Here is a 21,207-nt window from a genome sequence, read left to right as displayed (position 1 = left end):
GTTTCCAATGTTTACTTTGTTATTACTTTCTGAGTTTGCTGTAATCATGAGTGGCTAAACCCCTAATTAGTTAGGGGAAAGTTTGAAGCCATGAACATGTTTGAGATATGAATTGATTTCTTCCAATTGTGATTCATTAAGTTGTGATTGCAATTCAATTATCTGTTTTATTCAAAATTTGTTCTTGTATGTTGATTAAGGATGCATACTTAGTTTTCATGCATGAACTCGATGCTAGTTTATAAACGAGTTTCACCTAATCGTTACGAGTTTATAAACATGAGTAGTGAAGGTTGCTAGTCACAACCGTGTTAATTGAATTCTTGGTAAGAGTTTCATGCTTTTCATAGTAACAATTGCCTCGTCAATACTTATAGTTTTCATGAAACTTAATGATCTTTGATTGTACCTTTATTGTGCTTTCACGTAAGGGACTTTTAGAGAATGTTTTGAGTTGTTGCATGCGCATTCCCATCCAATTCAATAACTTAAGGAAAACTTGAAAGTTAAAAAAGTGCTGTTCACGGTTAACTTGGGGTATTGAGCATCATAGTTAGTGAAAAGCAATTGGAAAATCGATTCATATACAAATGTGTCATGTGTGGAGAATGGACCTCTAACTAATCCATCCATCATCTTGTTTCCAAAATTCGTTTTACAATCTGCCTAGTTTTATAACTTGTTTTGTTATTTCAATTTTCGTCAAATCAAAACCCCCCTTTACTTTCTTATTCTATAGTGTTTAGAATCTGTTTAGTTTGTGTTTTAAAGTGTTTTGAATCAACCTATAATCTTAAATTCGTCCAAAATTGTGTTTAAGGTCAGAAACTGCCTAGTTAGTGTTTTTAGGCAGTTTTGAGTCTTTTGAACTTGTTTTGAGTCCTTTGAGTCTTTGTAAACGTTTTTAACCTTTCTTTTATGTTTTTAAGTCAGTTTAGAGGTTTTAGCAAGCCCTCCTAATCCCCGGTCCAGAACGATCCCTACTTGCATCCTTACTACAATTTGACAACAAGAGGGTTAATTTGTGTGCTTAACTATTTTCGCATCAAATTTTGGCGCCGTTGCCGGGGGTTAGCAACTTTGCTAATCCCTCGTTAATTCTTTTATTTCTTTTTCATATATTTTCGTTTTAGTTACTGACCTTATTTTTTTGTTCTTGTTTCTAGGTCCTAGTTTATGACTAGAAGTTCAAAACCTGTTCGTGAGCACATCCTTGACTTTGACGACGATTTTGAGCGGACCTTGAGGAAGCAAAAGACTCAACAAAACCCTAACCCACCGGCTTCTAGCTCTACATCCGAGTTTGACGAAGGAGGTGAGGAAGGAGAGGCCACGACACAGTTTGTGGAGGAAGTACAAACCATGGCCGTGGACAATCGAACCATCAAAGAGCTCTCTGCCTCAGGTATGGATAATGTCGTTCCTTTATGCATACAATACCCCACGGCAGCTCAAGGTAAGACGGACGAATTTGAACAAAAGTCTAGTTTATTACATCATATTCCTAAATTCCATGGGCTGTCCATGGAAGATCCTAACAAACATCTTAAGGAATTTGAAGTAGTTTGCTCAAGTATGACACCCATCAACGTGGATGAGAGTATTATGAAGATGAAGGCCTTTCCATTCTCCCTTGTGGACAAGGCCAAAGATTGGTTGTTTGAATTGGCCCCCGGAACTGTGAATTCTTGGGAAAGTATGAAACGTGCATTCTTAGAGAAATTCTTTCCCACTGCAAAGATCATTCTCTTGAGGAAACGAATTAGTGGCATCCAACAAAATCAAGGTGAGTCGTTTCCTTCTTATTATGAACGTTTTAAATCACTTGTTGCTTCATGTCCACAGCATCAAATGAAGGAGGAGCTGCTCATTCAATATTTCTACGAGGGACTCCTTCCCATGGAACGTCAAATGCTAGATGCCTCGGCGGGTGGTGCATTAGTGGACAAGACTCCGGTGGATGCCAAAACTCTAATTGCAAACCAAGCACACAATGCTCAACAATATGAAGGTGTTGGACAAAGAGAGGGGCCACGGCAACAAAGTGTAAATGAGGTAAGTGCAATTTCTGACATTCAATCACAATTGGCTAATCTTACTTCTCTTGTGTCTCAGGTTGTCAAGGGGTCAAAACCACAAGAAAACCAAGTGTGTGGAGTGTGTTCAATGCAAGGGCATCCATCCGAGACATGCCCTCAGTTGATAGAGAATGGAGGATGGGAATCTGCCAATGCCATTGGTTTCCAAGGCCAAAATCAACCTAAATATGATCCGTACTCCAACACCTACAACCCCGGGTGGAGAGATCAGCCTAATTTTAAGTGGAGAGAGCCCTAACAATCTGCACAACAAAGGGGATTTCAACAAAATCCCCCTGGGTCCCCACGGCCATACCAATCCAACCAACCACCATTGTCCCAAAACAACTCAGGTTCGTCCTTTGATAATTCTCAAGTTATTCAATTGCTAACTACATTGGCGCAGGGGCAAGAAAAACAAGCAAAGGACATGCACAATTACGCCAATGAGGTGCAAAATCAAGCTCGAGAGGTGACTGAGTTGAAGAGACAAGTGGGACAAATGGCTGAATTCATGGGGCAATTTAGTAGAGAACAAGGTAAGTTACCAAGTTCAACGCAAGTGAATCCGAAAGGTGGATTCGAATCTGCAAAAGCCATAGGGTTGAGAAGCAGAAAAGAAGTTGGGGCAGGTTCTTCATCAAAAACATGTCACAAAGAGGATGAAAAACTGCATTTTGAAGAGGAGGAATCAACCAAACCCACGGCAAGGGTGGAACTCCCTTTGCCGCAAGTTTCTAGTGACCCTAAACCATTCAATCTGTCCAATAAAGGTAAAAACGTGTTAAGTTCAGTTCCTACTAATGTTTTTCCTTCGAATGTGCCTTTTCCTAGTACGTTCATGCAAACAAAGAAAGAGGAAGCCGAAAGGGACATTCTCGAGACGTTTCGGAAAGTTCAAGTCAATATCCCTCTTTTGGATGCAATCAAGCAAGTCCCGAGGTACGCCAAGTTCTTTAAGGAACTTTGCACTAATAAGAGGAAGATTTCGACCAAGGAGGTTGTAAAAGTGGGTGAAAACGTCTCAGCCATCTTGCAAAGAAAACTGCCCCCTAAATGCAAGGATCCAGGTAGTTTTACAATTCCATGTGTCATTGGTAACACTCGTTTTGAATCTGCCATGTTAGATTTAGGTGCATCAATAAACGTCATGCCATATTCAATTTATGCATCTATGAATCTAGGAGCATTGAAAAATGATGGTGTTATTATACAATTGGCCGATAGATCTAATGCCTATCCAAAGGGAGTTTTGGAAGATGTTTTAGTGCAGGTCAATCATTTAGTCTTTCCGGCAGATTTCTATGTGCTTGAAATGGATGAATCCGACCATACCCCTTCATTGCCCATCCTCCTTGGAAGGCCATTCATGAAAACTGCTCGTACGAAGATTGACGTATATAATGGCACTTTGACAATGGAATTTGATGGGGAAGTTATTAATTTCAATCTTTCTGATTTTATGAAGTACCCTAGTGAGAATTGTTGAAGTATATTTCCTTCCTAATGCTAGAATATATTTAGTATAATGGCACAAGTAAGGGTGTCGAATCCACAGGGACTAATTGGACCTATGTAATCACTTGTTTTGCAAGAACTCTATGAAATGAATCAAACTAATCAAATTGAGCAGATTTGTTGTTGTTACTTAAAAGCATAAATAAAAGAAGTAAACACAACTAAATGAATCAACAACCAAAATAATGAGATAGTATCAATGGAAATGAAACTAGGGATTCGATTTCACCATTGCTCAATTAAATCCATGTTTGTTAAGTTAGTTTATACTCATTCATCTACCTATTTCTTGAGTTTGTTTCACTTGGATATGATCAACCATATGATGTGTGGATTTGATCAAATGTCTCTAATCTTGAACCTAATTGTGATGTGCAACTTTGGTTCATAAACTAGAGTATGTAATGCACAAGAAACTTTCATAAAACCAAAGGGAATAACTCGGCAGGATGTATGCTAAACCTTCCCTTCATTCATTCACATATCCACCAAGATTATGCATGATGTGTGCTCTAATCTTGGCTAAACAACCTGTGGTTAATTCAAATGGTGATCAAACATTAAAATCAACTCACAAAGTCACAATTAAATCGGAGAATGAAACAAGAAATAGATTGACAAAATGAGCATTCTAACTTGATTACATGGCAAACTTTGCAAGGCTACATCGAATCCCTATAGAAAGATTAGTTACAATTCATGCTTACAGAATGTTTAACATAAAGATACACAACATGAATGAACATAGAATTAAGTAGAAGGAACCCTTGAAGCAAAACTGATGTTGAATTCCTTGAAGAGTGCCTTCGGTGTTGGAGCTCCCAAATGTGTTTGTAAATGAGGGTGGAGAAACTAATGTCGAATGGTATGGAATGGGGAGAATGTGAGAGTGTCTAAGGGACTGAAAAATGAAGAAGTAACTTGCGGACAGAAACTGGAGCAAAATATGGTCTGTAATGGAAAAAATGGATCCGAGAGAGGGAATTAGTGAGTGACCTTGGTGAATTTCTGAATGAGTCTAATGATGGGGAGACAATCAGATTGGATCTTGGCTTTGTTTAACTCAGATGGCAGAGCTTAAGTGATGGAAATGATTGTGTTTCTGAGATGGAAGACTCACGGCATGTGTAATGTCTAAGGAAATGTTAATGTATTCAAAGAGGCACATGCTCTTGCTGCAACAAGTGAGTGGACAATCTGACTTGGTTATAATAATCTGGGCATGGGAATGGAAATGCACGGGATGGACTTGAAGGAGTGCTGAAATGGTATGGAATGTTTAATGGGGATGCATGTGGAAGTGCATAAGGGAGCTGCACATGCATGGAATGAATGGATGCACGAAATGGGCAATGTCCAAGCATGTGGTTATTTTAATTGAATCATGCAGGTGGATTTCTGCACAGATGAAATGGAGAAAGCAATGGAATCCACGGCATAAGTCATGTGGAATAATAAGAAATCTGCATGTTTTTGCCTTGTTTAGAACCATCCAATGTGACTCCAAAGCACCACTTTCCTAATCACATCTTCTCTTGAATCACCTCCGCCATATTAGTCTTAGATTTCACATATTTGGACTTCAAATTAATTCCCAAGAACCCTTTCCATGTTTGGAATAATGCTCAGCTACCAAAAGGAATGTTTTTACTTCATTTGCCTTCCAATTGATCTTATTACACACTTGGCTGCACACTAACACAAAACAATGTAAAACGCAACTAGTTTAATCCAAAACAATCACAAAGACACCAAATAAGGAAGATTTAAATGCATGCAAAATGTGACTTATCAAATACCCCCAAACCTGGTTTTTGCTAGTCCTCGAGCAAACTTAAAACTAAAACACACAAAATACAAACATCTAACTAAACCACTTTCGCTGGCCAAACGATTGCACTGAGCATGTGCAACACGCCTTTGAACCCCTAGGTGTCCCTAGTTGGAGGAGTTGTGTCTCCTGAGGGTTTACAGTGATGACACCCACAAACATTCACCAATTCTGCAAATACTTGGTTAAAACATGCTTTAAACAAACTAATAAGAACCAATGAAGATTTTGTCATTCATTCAACTCAAAAGATTGTCACTTCAAAGAATCGTATCAATTGTAACGTATAAAGATATTTCTCCATGTCTTACAACTTCAAGGTCACCATACCCAAATGCTTAAGATAGAATTCGCCTCAACTCTACTCCTCACAGATTTCACTCAAATTTTCACTCAGATCCTAATGTTTAATCTCTCCACAACCATATGTGAGTGAAATTATGTAAATGGAATCCAAATTCTCACATATGAAATCTGAAATGAACGCACAATTTCTGAGTAGATCTCATGAAATAAATCAAATGCTAAGAATATAGATAACACACACACTTACCATCACCTCATGAATACATCCTCAATGATCAGCTAGGTCTTTTCTCAAGATTGTAATGTAAGGCTTAGGTTATAGGTTACGAAAGAAGTGATATGAAATACTAGAGCTTGGGGCATACCAGAGTGTCCTTGAGGATCATGCTCTTCACTTGCATTTGTTTTCTTTCTTCTTTGTTTTTGGCATCCAGGCCCTATGTCTTATCATGAGGAGATTTGGAACTTGTATCCACTTTGATTCTCTTCTCTTTTTTTTTTATAACTTTTTTTTTTAGAAGCATCTTCAACATAGGATACCTCGGTACATGCCATAATCTTGTTCTAAGCTCAATTTACCTTTAGTCTTCATCACCTTGGTATTCCCCAAACTATAAGGTATGGCTTGTAATGGGCTAGAATGGGTAGAGTATGGTGTGGGTGCTGAAAGAATTGGGCTAAAGTGTTTGGCTGCAACAAGGGTGAATGGAGCACACAAAGGGGTAGGAATTAAGCCTTTTAGTAGTTAAACATGCATAGCCTAACATCATCTCATTAAGTTCATTCATGAATGATACTAAATACATGGTATCTGCAAAGAAGAATGATTCTTAGCATCCAAACGAAATAGAAGTAATGAGATCATTTAAAGTGAAAATGAAAGAAAACGATAGGAGTAGAAACAATTTAAACCCTCTCAAAGAAGCAATTAGGCTCAAAATAACTCACTAGGGTAGTCTCCACTATTCTTCTTCCACAATTTGAGTATGGTACCTCCATGATCATAATTTCAAGAGTTATAACTTTATAAATGACAATAAGATGCAACTCTTTTCCATAGCAACCCAATCGTTTGTTTTCAAACATAGTCCTCATATACATTCATATTAGCATGCAAAAACACTCTTAACCAAAACTAACACCTCAAACAAACACAAACACACAAAAACGACTCAAAACACTCTTTTTAGGCTTTTTAAAACAAGTTTTTCAAATTTTTATGTGATTTTCGGAGTTATAAAACAAAACACACTAAAACACTCTAAAACAATTTAGAAACTCCTTAAAACAGCAAGGAACAACATTTGAAGTTATGGGTGATAAAATCCCACGAATTTGCATTAAAATCTTAGTTACCCCCCCACACTTAAATCAACCATTGTCCTCAATGTTTTAAGCATAGATTCACACAAATCATAAGTAAACACACAAAAAGCACTTAAACATACTAAACATGGCAGAATGTAATTAACAAAGAGAAGAGTTTAGGGACGCAAATCTGGTTATGGAGTGTAAATTCCCTCTTCTCCTTGGTAATTGCATTGAGGCTTTGATCATAGTGACTCCACAGGCTTACTCTTGAACTGGTTTCTGCCCATCGTTGATTTTCCTTTGTGCTACTTCTTGAACTGGGCAGCAGGATGGTTCTTTTGGTCTCCCCCGAAGGTCTGAGCTTCCCCCCTTTATCTGTTTCTTTGTTCAATCTTTGCAGTAGTGGTCCCTTCTCTGGAAGTGTATCAACCGTTGAAGATGACTACCCGAGAGCAACGCTAGGTAAGCAATCAGGAATAGATTCCAGGCAGTTGGCACCAGATTGGAAGACTGACTCCAAGTGCCGGCTGATTGCTTCTTTCACTTTGCCATGCGAGTAATAACAAGGACAAAGAAAAGGACAGGGAAAGAGCATGATATGAGATATTTTTGCTTTTGACCTTAATGATATGAGATACCTTTGCTTTTGAAGAAACGATGAATGAATCAGCGCATGCTTCAATCCGCCGTTTCCTCCTGGGTCATATGTACTCCAGGCATCTGGTATCATCTTTGGGGAAGAAGAAAGAATTGAGTATTTCAAGAGGCTTTGCTGGGAGTGCGCCCTCAGAGGTGAGGGAGAGTTGGGTATTTTCTTCAGGCTTGCCCTGCCATAAAAAAAAAACGAAGGTCGACATATATAGAGATAATATCAAGTGGTGGTACTTTGTACCTTTGTCGACAAACGTTTTGATCCCGCAACTCCGGCTTTTTGAAATAGTGGTGCCTCTTCGATCTTTGAACGCCTCTTCGATTTCTGAACGGTAAAAGTAGTCACGGGTGCGGCTCCTTTTGACAGAGCTGCACGCGGTTTCTGAAAAGCAGAGAAAGCGTCGCCGATATTTGCGCTTGTCGGCTAAAGACGTGAAGTTGTGATGATGGCCTCCACGTGTCTTCGACTTTGTCAGATATCTTTTGACAAAGTTGAACGCGTTTTCTGAAAAACCGCGAACGCGTCGTCGAAATTTGCGGAGGAAAATCCGGCTTTCTGAATGGGTGGACGCGTCGCCTTGGCATTTTATAGAGCTATCTATCATCACAACAAACACACTCTGAAGAATTCCCATTCTTGAAAATCGACTCCGACTCTTTGAAAATTAACTCCATCCACCTCTTCTCTTTGAACACTTGTGAAAAAAAATGGCAAACTCATCGAACCTTAGCTTAGATTTGAGTCTCAGCAGCGATCCGGTTGCGCCCCGTCAAGGTAATGTATGGCGCCCTTCTTTTTTATCTTCTCACGGTCTTCTTACAGGTGAAGACTCCGTGATGCAGGACGCCACAACAGCTACAATAGTAGCTAGGAACCTCCTCACTCCAAAAGATAGTAGGCTGCTGTCAGGACGGTCCGATGAGTTGGCCGTTCAAGAGTCCCTCGCACTTAGTGTTCAGTGTGCGAGTTCTGTGTCCAACATGGGCCAACGCCTGCTAGCCCGCTCCCGTCAGGTGGAATCATTGATGGCAGAGGTGGAAAGTCTTAAGCAAGAGAACCAGCAGCTTAAGTACGAGAATAGAAGTTTGCATGTGCTTGCAAATAACTATTCGTCGGGCATGAAGAGGAAGCTTGATGAGCTGCAAGAGTCTGAAGGTCGGATTCACAGTGACCGTCAAAGGTTTTCGTCTTTCCTCCAGAGGCACCTTTTTCCTGGCTCATCCAGCGCTTGGCCAAGTATTGAGGCCTGGAATGCTCAAGCTCCGATGCCTCCCACTCCGATGCCTTCCGCTCCGATGCCTTCCGCTCCGATGCCTTCCGCTCCAATGCCATCTGCTTCGAAGCCTTCTGCTTCGACGCCTCGTAGTGGGGCTTCACGTAAACAACCTTTGTGAAGCACCACCTTTCTCCATGTTTAGTATTTTATTTAATAAATGAAACTTTTTTTTTTTTTTTTTTTTTTTTTTTTTTTTTTTTTTTTTTTGACATGCTTTGTTTTATTCAGTGCATTGGGTTGCCTCCCAAGTAGCGCTTTCTTTTACGTCTTGCAGCCGGACGAAGAACCCAATCACTCCAGGATATGTTCACGAATCGGATGAGAACTCCGAGTCATGAACTAGTACCTAAAACAAGAAACAAAACAAAATTAAGAATCTGTAAAAATACAAACAAACAAAATTAAAACAATCCAAGGGATTAGCAAAGTCCTCCAAAGCTCGAAGTTCATCTTCGTTGCCCGCCATCTCTTCCTCTCTTGCCCAATCAAATTGCTCAGATTCTTTACTTGTTGAACTAGGTGAATTCCCTTCCTCTTCCTCACGGTTAAAGGATGAATTTGATGGCACAAAGTTGTCCAAAGTGTGGCCCTTTAATCTTTCAATTCTTTGGCCTAACTCAACAAGTTTATTTGACATATACTACCTGAAACAAAGTAACACAAGTGTGAATGAAAATCAAGAAGCAACAACAATGAAAAGAACAAAAATAAACTTAAAAACGTTTGAAAAGACTCAAGGGATGTGGAACTAAACTCTTAGAACACTTAAACAATCCAAAAACCCAAAACAGCAACTAGAAGACTCAAAATTGCCTAAAAACCACTTTCTGGGCAGTTTTGAGCACCTACACTAATTTGGACGAAATTGGATGGAAACTTGAGTCAAAACACTTATAAACACAAATCAAAACACTTTCTAACTAATTTGGACAAAACAAAGACTCAAAGGACTCAAAACAGATTCACAAGACTCAAAGCAAGCTAAAAACGCTCAAAACTGCCTAAAAACACAAATTGGGCAGTTTTGACACTAAACTCAATTTTGGACGAAAATTAGGTTTGGACTTGACTCAAAATGCTTCAAAACACAAGATAAGACAGATTCTAAGCCTAAAACCTAACAAAATATGGGGAAAATTGTATTTGGACGAAATGCAATTAAATGGTCAGATTATAACAAAACCAGATTGTAAAGCAAGTTGATGTAAACCAATGGATAATGGAATGGCTAAGGGATTCTTTTCCACCCCTGAAATATATGCAACTTAAATCAACTTCCAGTTATCAATTTGACAAGTTATGAACCTTGACACTAATCAAAATAACAAACAAGCAAACAAGCAATTACAAGGGACTGAAATCAGTCCCCGGCAACGGCGCCATTTTTGTTGAAGTATATTTCCTTCCTAATGCTAGAATATATTTAGTATAATGGCACAAGTAAGGGTGTCGAATCCACAGGGACTAATTGGACCTATGTAATCACTTGTTTTGCAAGAACTCTATGAAATGAATCAAACTAATCAAATTGAGCAGATTTGTTGTTGTTACTTAAAAGCATAAATAAAAGAAGTAAACACAACTAAATGAATCAACAACCAAAATAATGAGATAGTATCAATGGAAATGAAACTAGGGATTCGATTTCACCATTGCTCAATTAAATCCATGTTTGTTAAGTTAGTTTATACTCATTCATCTACCTATTTCTTGAGTTTGTTTCACTTGGATATGATCAACCATATGATGTGTGGATTTGATCAAATGTCTCTAATCTTGAACCTAATTGTGATGTGCAACTTTGGTTCATAAACTAGAGTATGTAATGCACAAGAAACTTTCATAAAACCAAAGGGAATAACTCGGCAGGATGTATGCTAAACCTTCCCTTCATTCATTCACATATCCACCAAGATTATGCATGATGTGTGCTCTAATCTTGGCTAAACAACCTGTGGTTAATTCAAATGGTGATCAAACATTAAAATCAACTCACAAAGTCACAATTAAATCGGAGAATGAAACAAGAAATAGATTGACAAAATGAGCATTCTAACTTGATTACATGGCAAACTTTGCAAGGCTACATCGAATCCCTATAGAAAGATTAGTTACAATTCATGCTTACAGAATGTTTAACATAAAGATACACAACATGAATGAACATAGAATTAAGTAGAAGGAACCCTTGAAGCAAAACTGATGTTGAATTCCTTGAAGAGTGCCTTCGGTGTTGGAGCTCCCAAATGTGTTTGTAAATGAGGGTGGAGAAACTAATGTCGAATGGTATGGAATGGGGAGAATGTGAGAGTGTCTAAGGGACTGAAAAATGAAGAAGTAACTTGCGGACAGAAACTGGAGCAAAATATGGTCTGTAATGGAAAAAATGGATCCGAGAGAGGGAATTAGTGAGTGACCTTGGTGAATTTCTGAATGAGTCTAATGATGGGGAGACAATCAGATTGGATCTTGGCTTTGTTTAACTCAGATGGCAGAGCTTAAGTGATGGAAATGATTGTGTTTCTGAGATGGAAGACTCACGGCATGTGTAATGTCCAAGGAAATGTTAATGTATTCAAAGAAGCACATGCTCTTGCTGCAACAAGTGAGTGGACAATCTGACTTGGTTATAATAATCTGGGCATGGGAATGGAAATGCACGGGATGGACTTGAAGGAGTGCTGAAATGGTATGGAATGTTTAATGGGGATGCATGTGGAAGTGCATAAGGGAGCTGCACATGCATGGAATGAATGGATGCACGGAATGGGCAATGTCCAAGCATGTGGTTATTTTAATTGAATCATGCAGGTGGATTTCTGCACAGATGAAATGGAGAAAGCAATGGAATCCACGGCATAAGTCATGTGGAATAATAAGAAATCTGCATGTTTTTGCCTTGTTTAGAACCATCCAATGTGACTCCAAAGCACCACTTTCCTAATCACATCTTCTCTTGAATCACCTCCGCCATATTAGTCTTAGATTTCACATATTTGGACTTCAAATTAATTCCCAAGAACCCTTTCCATGTTTGGAATAATGCTCAGCTACCAAAAGGAATGTTTTTACTTCATTTGCCTTCCAATTGATCTTATTACACACTTGGCTGCACACTAACACAAAACAATGTAAAACGCAACTAGTTTAATCCAAAACAATCACAAAGACACCAAATAAGGAAGATTTAAATGCATGCAAAATGTGACTTATCAAGAATCATTCGTGTTTTGCTATTGATATACTTGACTCTTTGGCGCAGGACTATTTAGACTATTGATATACTTGACTCTTTGGCGCAGGACTATTTACACCTAAAACACTCCAATCTGCAAGCATGAACCGTTTTAGGCCTCCTTCCTCTCCTAGTTGCTGCGGCACAAGGGGTTTTTGTGAGTTTAGGGAGTTATGGATGATGTAGAATGATGTGTTTAGGATAGGGATGGATGTAGGGGATGGCAAAGGTTGTTTTTGGGCAGAAAGTATGAAGAATGGTGAAGTATGAATGTGTTAGAGGGAGGGGATGAATTTCTGGCGTGAATGGTGAATGAATGAATGTTTTCTGGCTGCAACAAGGAGGTTTATAAATAGGATTTCAGGAAATAAAACCCTAGGTTATTTAGGTAATCAGAAATTAAGTCAAAGACTCTAGAAATAGGAAAGAATCATCCCCCTTGCACGGCAAGGAAGAGGAAGGGTCAAAGGAAGTGCACGGCAAGGCTTGCATGAAATAAGTAAGTGTTTAATTCCCTAAATCAATTCTAAGAATCAGGAATTAAGCTAAATCCCTTTAGAATAGGTAATTGAAATCAGGAATTAGGGGAAAAAGGCTAAGTCTTGCGGCACAAGGGAGGAAAAGAAGGGGAAAGTGCCAAACTTGCAGATTTTGGGAGAAAAGGAATGTATAGGTTCGGCCAAGGCTTTTAGGAAAGGGATTGTGACATAATCTTGCAGATTTTGGGAGAGAAAAGGAAGGTAAGGTGCGGCACATGTCTAGGACTTCTAGAACATGTGATTTAGGCAACCACATTATTTGGAAACTTTCATAATTAAAAACCTTTCAAGAATAGAAACTCCCCATAATGGAAACTAGTTTCCAATTCTTGATTCCTCCTTCTTCCTTCCATTCTAGGCTCACTTGGTCTTCAATTTCGTCCAATGCTTTGGCTCCAAGCATAAGCTATCCATCCTTAGCCCAAAAGTGCTCCAAAATGCTCCAAAATGCACTTCTTTGCTCCTTTAGCCCTTAGAACCTGAAAACATACGAAAATGGCTTAAAAGACTTAAAGAACTAAGAAATAACAACGTAGATGCACAAGAACAAGCCAACTAAGTCGCCTAAATATGCTCCTATCAAATTCCCCCACACTTAGCTTTTGCTAGTCCTCGAGCAAAACAAAACAACTAAAGAACACAAAACTAGACAAAACGAACAAAACACAACCTAAACCTTCCAACATTTACCTCAGGGATTTCCAATGCTCCTTTGAGTCTTTGTAAACGTTTTTAACCTTGCTTTTATGTTTTTAAGTCAGTTTAGAGGTTTTAGCAAGCCCTCCTAATCCCCGGTCCAGAACGATCCCTACTTGGATCCTTACTACAATTTGACAACAAGAGGGTTAATTTGTGTGCTTAACTATTTTCGCATCACTAACAACTTCATCTTATTGTATGTTATGCAATCAATATCATGCTTTGAATGAAATGGGCATGAGTTCTAGTATTTGGAACTTTAATGACATACATTCCAAGTAGCAACCAAGCAAAGAATGATGAGACCATGCAACGACTTTTGAAAACAAGAAATCACAGATTATACTCTCCAAAGAACGTTATAGGCTCAAGTCTCTCAAGGATGTAGCTTTAGTTTGAGTTCCTTCCTTCAAGCATGTTACAAAAACTGATTTTCTCTTTGTAATTACATGTGAATTCATAAGCTATAACCATAACCAAGCATAAACCAAAGCATAAATCAACTTCCAGCCATGTTTACAACATTCTTTAATAGTCATGACATTAAAAACCAAATCCTCATCATTGTGTTGGAAGGTAACCTAAGACACAAACAAACACACAAAAACAACTTTAAAACAACTCTTTTTGGGTTTTTCAAAACTGTTTTGCAATTTTTTTTGTAAATTTTCGGATTTTCTGATCACAAGACATGAAAACAGTCCAAAACACTCTAAAAACACTTAAAAACAGTGAGAAACAACATTATAAGTGATAGGTGATAAAATCCCACGAAAATCATGTAAAATCATGCAACAGCAACTTGTTTACCCCCCCCCCCCACACTTAAATCAAACATTGTCCTCAATGTTTAGGCAGAATATACGAGCTTACAACCACATTTTTTCCTTCACTTCAATAGGAGTTCATGTTGACGAAAACCTAGCAACAGGAAGACGTGGTATTTACACATTTCGTGCTCAAGTTTCCATATATCATAAGATTGGAAGTCTTTTGCCTATTAGAGATAGTAGACCGAGATTCCTACAAATGTATATATATGACACAGCTCATGAAATAGACAATCGAATGAGAGAAAGTGAAGCACTAAACAGAGATGTGGTTGAAAAAATCCAACAAATCTTGAATCAATATAATCCATTTGCGCAAACATTTCACCACCTTGCGCAACGTCAAGATTTGCAAAGTTGTAGATTGATTATCAAAGAGCAGCTCGCGAATCAATGACAATATTGTTTACCGTCTGCATCTCAGGTTGCTGCAATCATAGTAGGTGGTGAAGGATCAGAAAACATTAGAGGTCGAGATATTGTTGTGCAAACTACAAATGGTCAACTTAAGAGTATCAAAGACTGTGTCGGCTACTATGACCCTTTACAATATCCATTGTTGTTATCTTATGGAACATATGGATGGGATGTGAATACTCGAAATAACAACAGCAGAAAAGTGACATGTTGTGACTATTATTCGTATCTTCTTCAGGTAACCTAAGACCTTCATCTCTATGAATACAATATTAATTTTTAAAACTTATATTGTGTTGAACAATGAATTTTATCATTTTAGATTCGTCAACACGACGAATTGCTTCTACTTCGTGGTGGCCGCCTATTGCAACAATATGTAGTTGATAACTACGTCAAGATCGAATCACAAAAGCTTTGATGGATGCGTATAATCAACACACAATTCGATCTGAATTTTATCGAGGACTGCAAGACTCATTAATTGCAGGACAAAATAATGCAGGTATGAAGCTAATCAGTTTATAATAAAACATATATTCTTTAAGTTCATGTTCTGTCACATTAAATGAGACTTATTAAAGGGTTGAAACAAAACAAACATATTTAGACTTATTAATGACCTATAACAAAACAAATACAGGAGACGTCGGTCGTCGTAGGACTATATTACCATCATCTTTTGTTGGTAGTCCCCGAGACATGTATCAGAGGTATCAAGATGCAATGACTTTGGTTCAAAAATATGGAAGACCAGATATTTTCCTAACAATGACATGTAATCCAACTTGGGAAGAAATAAGTGATGAGCTACTACCTGGCCAAACACCACAAGATCGACCAGATTTGCTTACAAGGGTTTTTCATGCAAAATTTGAAGAGTTGAAGAATGATGTTATAAAAAAAGGTGTTTTAGGCAAAGTTCTTGCATATGTATATGTCATTGAGTTTCAAAAGCGCGGTCTCCCCCATGTTCACATGCTTCTCATGTTAGAAGAAAATGATAAGCTTAATAGTCCAGATGATTATGATCAGGTGGTACGGGCTGAAATACCAAATCCAAATGAAGAGCCTGAATTGTATGGTGCCGTCTTAAGGCATATGATACATGGTCCATGTGGAATACACAATTCACGGTCACCCTGTATGAAACGTGGTAGCTGTAAACGAAATTATCCTAAGCCATTTACACTAACTACAATTCAAGGAAATGATTCTTATCCAGTCTATCGTAGAAGAGACAATCATGATCCAATCCCATTAGATCATAATGCACGTATAATGGTGGATAATCGGTGGGTCATTCCGTATAACTCATGGCTACTCCTCAGATATGATTGTCATATTAATGTTGAGATTTGTTGCAGCATTAAGAGTGTTAAGTATCTGTACAAATATGTTTACAAAGGTCCCGACCGAGTAGCTTTTGAAGTCCATCATGAACCTATTCAAGATGAAATAAAGCAGTTTGCTGATGCAAGATGGGTTTGTGCACCTAAAGCTTTATGGAGAATATTCAAATTTGTAACTAATCGACTTTATCCATCGGTGGAACGATTACAAATTCATCTTCCTGAAGGACAAACTATTCATTTTTACCCTCACCAAAGAGTAGCAGATATTTTGGCAGATGACACTAACTCGATGACTATGCTGACAGAGTTTTTTACCAAGAATACCACTTGCCCGGAAGCACGACAATACTTATACCGGGAATTCCCTGAACGGTTCAAATGGAGTCAAAGAGATAAACTCTGGAGTGAGAGGATGAATAACCATAAAGTTATTGGCCGGATATATGCAATCTCGCCGAATGAGGGTGAAAAATTCTACTTACGCATCCTTCTTAATCATGTTAGAGGACCAACATCATTTGAGAATTTAAGAACAGCAAATGACGTTGTACAACCAACATTTAAGAAGGCAGTGGAACAACGAGGTTTGCTAGAAGATGATGATAGCATCAGACAGTGTCTCTGTGAAGCCACTAACATTCGCATGCCGTCAGCTTTGCGAAGGTTGTTTGTTACCATCTTAGTTTATTGTGAGCCACATGGAGTAAGAAGATTATGGGATGAATTTCATTCATTTATGGTGGAAGATTATTCTGTTTCAAGTACCACAAATAATACTTCTATCTTGAACAAGCTTTTGCAAGACTTGAACGGACTATTAGTGCAACATAGTAAGTCTGTATCTGATTACGATTTACCACAAATAACATAAGATTGTGTTAGAGACAACACAATTCCAAGGATAATACAAGATGAAGTTTCACTTGACATCTTTGAAGCAGACCTCAATGCGGTACAAAATCTAAATGAAGACCAAATGGCAGCGTATAACTCGATTGTGTCTGCTATTTGATAGGAGCATATTCATGCGACTTAAATGGCTTGTTCTCGTGCATTTATGTTATGTTTCTTTAGTTATTTTAGTACTTTAAGCTATTTTCGTGTGTTTGTAGGTCCAAAGGGCTAAAGGAGCAAAAAGATGCATTTTGGAGACTTTTGGAGCACTTTTGGGCTAAGGATGGATAGCTTATGCTTGGAGCCAAAGTGTTGGACAAAATTGAAGACCTAATTGAAGACCAAAGTGTTGGAACCTTGTTCCCTTTAGTTTTAGGACATTTAAACCTTTCCTAATCCCATTCATCAACACATGCATCCACATGCATTCACCCTTTAAACCATTAAATCCACATGCTTTCCTATTCAATTAAATCAGCCACATGCATTCATCATCATAACCTAGCTGTCATTCCACTTCATTGCACACGCATCTTCAAATAAATCAGCCATTCCACATGCATATTCAACCTAGCTGTCATTGCACATGCATTCACTCTTTAATTCACATGCATTTACTCTTTAATTCACATGCAAAACATCCCATTCCATCTCCCATTTCAGATTGCATTCCATAATCATTCACTCACCTTTAATCCACATGCATCTTCCATAAATCAAATCAGCCACATTCACCACCACATTCACTCACCACAAACATTCCACATGCATTCATCAACATATCTAGTTGTCACTCACATGCATTTCCTTCATCATTTCCAACCCACATGTCCCTTTAATCATTCAAACATACACCCATTCACCACCAGAAATCATCCTTGCCATGAGTTCCCATCAGATTTCCATCATATTCACATGCATTCCATCCTTTAAAACATTGCACATGCACTCCCTTTAATTAATTAAGCCACATGCACTCCCATCCATTTCATCATTGCAGCCAACACATGCTTTCACATGCATTTTCAGATTGTCCCCTTGCACATGCAGCCACTTATTCAAAGCACATGCATTTCCACCCTTTAATCACATGCATAAATCAGCCACATGCATCTCCCATCACCATTCCAGATTTCCACCACCCTCCTAGCTGTCATGTTCCCCCCATTTCACCTATAAATAACCCTTCATTGCAGCCACAAAGGGGGGGATCCATTCACCACAGAAATAAGGCCTTTGTGCCAGAAATTCATCCATTCCATAAACACTTCCATTCCATTGTACATACCACCAACACTTCCCCCTTTGTGCCGTGAGTTTCCCTTACAATCCAAACACCATCCTTCCATTTTCACCACTCCCCAAACCATTCACACCATCAAACTATCCTTAGACCATGTGCTACAACGAAGAGGAAGAGAAGAGTGCCTAAACGTTCATACAATTTAAGTTTGAGTTGTTGGAATGTTTAGGTGTTTCTTTGATTTCAATGTTAATTTCAATACTCTTTGTTTTGTACGTATGAGGAATGGAAGAGAAGAGTGTCTAAACGTTCATACAATTCAAGTTTGAGTTGTTGGAATGTTTAGGTGTTTCTTTGATTTCAAAGTTATGGGGTGATTCGAAATATATGTTTATGCTTGCATTTTGATTTGATTACTTCTAATTGCGTTTCATAAGTTGTGATTCAATTCGTTTAACTGTTTGATTGATAACTTATTTATGTATGTTTATTGAGAGTGCACGCTTAATTTTCATGCATGAATATGACGCTAGAATATAAGTGAGTTTCACCTAATAGTTACGAACTTATATTCACAAGTAGTGGAGGTTGCTTATAAACAATCGTGTTAAACGAATTCTTGGCATAAGTTTCATGCGTATTCCATAGTAACGAATGCCTCGTCAACACTTATAATTTTCATAGAGCGTAATGATTCTTGCTTGTATCTCTATTATGCAATCATGTAGGGGACTTGTGGGGAATGTTTTGAATTGTTGTATGCGCTAACCCATCCAATTCAATAAGGTTAGGAAAATTTGAAGGTTAATTAGTGCATCACGGTTAACTTGGGGTGTTGAGAATTCATGGTTTATTGAAATGCAATTGGAAATCATTTTATTATACAAGTGTAACATGTGTGGAGAAGAACCTTCTAGCTAGCATTCATCCATTCATTTTCATCGCATTCATATTTACATTCTGTCTAGTTTATTAAACTTGTTTCGTTATTTCAATTTTTGTCAAATTAAAATCCCCCTTTACTTTGTTGTCTAATTTAGTTAGAAAGTGTCTTAGTTTGTGTTTATAAGAGTTTTGAGTCATTTTGTTACACAAATTCGTCCAAATTTGTGTTTGTGCTCAAATCTGCCCAGAAAGTGGTTTTTAGGCAGATTTGAGTGTGTTTGTGTTGTTTTGAGTCTTTTGGTTTGTTTTAGTGTTTTAAAGTTTAGTTTTGCATTCTTTGAGTCTAGTTTAGTGTTTTATATTGCGTTTTTATGTTTTTGAGTCAAATCCAAGTGATTAACAATCCCTCCTAATCCCCGGTCCAGAACGATCCCTACTTACATACTTACTACAATTGATAAAAAGAGGGTTTAATTTGTGTGCGTATAAATCACGCATCACTATTGAACAACGAGACAATGCCATATTTTTTGTGGATGGTCCCAGAGGGACAGGAAAGACATACTTATATCGTGCTTTGTTAGCAACCTTAAGGAGTAAGGGTCATATTATATTGGCAACAGCAACATCTGGAATTGCAGCAACCATATTGCCAGGTGGAAGGACATCACACTCTAGATTTAAAATTCCCCTCAGTCAAGATGCATCTTCCACATGTTCTATTAGTATCCAGTCAGATTTGGCAGAATTGATAAGAAAAACATCAGCTGTTGTTTGGGATGAAGCACCAATGGCACACAGGTTTGCATTTGAGGCTCTCGATCGAACGTTCAAAGATATAATGGGCGTTGACCTACCATATGGAGGAAAGGTCATAATCTTTGGAGGAGATTTTCGACAAGTTCTTCCAGTTGTTCCAAAAGGTACAAGATCTGAATTGATGCAAGCAAGTATGATTAATGCTTCATTTTGGGAACACGTGAAAATCATTCGTCTTAGGCATAACATGAGATCCATCAATGATCAAGACTTTTCAGAGTTCTTACTTCATGTTGGTAATGGGGAACAAGAAACTATGATAGACGACATGATGCAATTACCATCATCTATGGTTATTCCATGGAATGGTGAAGAATCCATTGTCCAATTGGTTAATGAAGTTTTCCCCGATTTGGAATGTCATGTATGTGATGCAAGATACTTGGTGGAAAAAGCAATTATAACACCAAAAAATGAGGATGCTGACAAAATCAATAAAATGATCATCGATAAATTTCCGAGGATTGAACATATCTTATACTCTTTCGATTCAGTTGAGGACGATGTGAGAAATTTGTATCAACAAGAATTCTTGAATTCAATCTCACCTGGTGGAATGCCCCCTCATCAGTTAACTTTGAAAAAAGGTGCCCCGATAATGCTTTTGATAAATATCGATCCGAAGATGGGGTTGTGCAATGGTACAAGAATGGCTTGCCATGGAGCTTACAATAATCTAATTGATGCTGAAATCTTATCTGGACAATTTGCTGGAACTAGAGTGTTTTTACCAAGAATCTCTTTAAAGACCACAGAAAGCGCAGGACTCCCATTCGAAATGATGAGAAAACAGTTTCCAGTGAAATTGAGTTTTGCACTAACTATAAATAAATCACAAGGGCAGACAATACCAAATGTGGGTATTTATCTACCAGATCACGTATTCAGTCATGGACAATTGTACATGGCTTTATCAAGAGGAGTTTCCGCGTCTACAACAAAAGTCTTGGTAAAGAAAGGAGAGTTACACGGTAACGAAGGAGTCTTCACAAGAAATGTTGTGCACAAAGATATTTTGCTTCCCTCGAATTCAACATAAGGTTACATTCTTTCTTTTAATGTTTAATTCCCTTTTTCAACTTTTAATGCACTTCAATTACAAATAATGCTAATATTTGATTTTAACCAAACGCATTAAATTTTCAACAGGACGGAATGATATGAGTTCATGATATTTTTTGGTGTCATGTGCATCAAGGTCAATTAAATTTCTCGGATTGTTTTTATACTTTTTATTTAAATTTTAGTTGCAACTAAGTTATAAGGATCTTCTTTGTTATTTATTACTTTTTTTTTTTTTTTTACATATTCTAGACAAA

The 21,207-nt window shown here is 37.9% G+C and overlaps 3 protein-coding genes across 3 annotated transcripts; all 3 read left to right on the top strand.

The window, feature by feature from the left end:
* The first annotated feature begins 1,176 nt into the window (after positions 1–1,176).
* LOC137740663 (uncharacterized) lies at positions 1,177–3,567 on the top strand. The gene is made up of 5 exons (XM_068480499.1): positions 1,177–1,696; positions 1,919–2,055; positions 2,485–2,617; positions 2,852–3,020; positions 3,306–3,567. Exons 1-5 carry the CDS (start codon positions 1,177–1,179, stop codon positions 3,565–3,567), a joined length of 1,221 nt encoding a protein of 406 aa, XP_068336600.1.
* Positions 3,568–15,394: 11,827 nt separating this feature from the next.
* Positions 15,395–16,918, top strand: LOC137740662 (uncharacterized). The gene has a single exon (XM_068480498.1). The coding sequence runs from the start codon at positions 15,395–15,397 to the stop codon at positions 16,916–16,918; it is 1,524 nt and encodes a 507-aa protein (XP_068336599.1).
* Positions 16,919–19,859: 2,941 nt separating this feature from the next.
* LOC137740661 (uncharacterized) lies at positions 19,860–20,927 on the top strand. Its single transcript, XM_068480495.1, has one exon. The coding sequence runs from the start codon at positions 19,860–19,862 to the stop codon at positions 20,925–20,927; it is 1,068 nt and encodes a 355-aa protein (XP_068336596.1).
* The last annotated feature ends 280 nt before the right edge of the window (positions 20,928–21,207 follow it).

The sequence above is a fragment of the Pyrus communis genome, chromosome 7, assembly GCF_963583255.1.
Source record: "Pyrus communis chromosome 7, drPyrComm1.1, whole genome shotgun sequence".
Lineage (NCBI taxonomy): Eukaryota > Viridiplantae > Streptophyta > Magnoliopsida > Rosales > Rosaceae > Pyrus > Pyrus communis.
Note: the sequence above shows the minus strand (reverse complement) of the source record. Positions and strands in the feature narration are given on the sequence as shown.

Coding starts and splice junctions, on each gene's coding strand:
- LOC137740662 (XM_068480498.1), top strand. CDS start 15,395: ATGTATCAGAGGTATCAAGATGCAATGACTTTGGTTCAAAAATATGGA.
- LOC137740663 (XM_068480499.1), top strand. CDS start 1,177: ATGACTAGAAGTTCAAAACCTGTTCGTGAGCACATCCTTGACTTTGAC. Junction 2,056..2,484: donor GGCAACAAAGTGTAAATGAG/GTAAGTGCAATT, acceptor ACATTGGCGCAG/GGGCAAGAAAAACAAGCAAA. Junction 2,618..2,851: donor GCAATTTAGTAGAGAACAAG/GTAAGTTACCAA, acceptor TGTCCAATAAAG/GTAAAAACGTGTTAAGTTCA.
- LOC137740661 (XM_068480495.1), top strand. CDS start 19,860: ATGGCACACAGGTTTGCATTTGAGGCTCTCGATCGAACGTTCAAAGAT.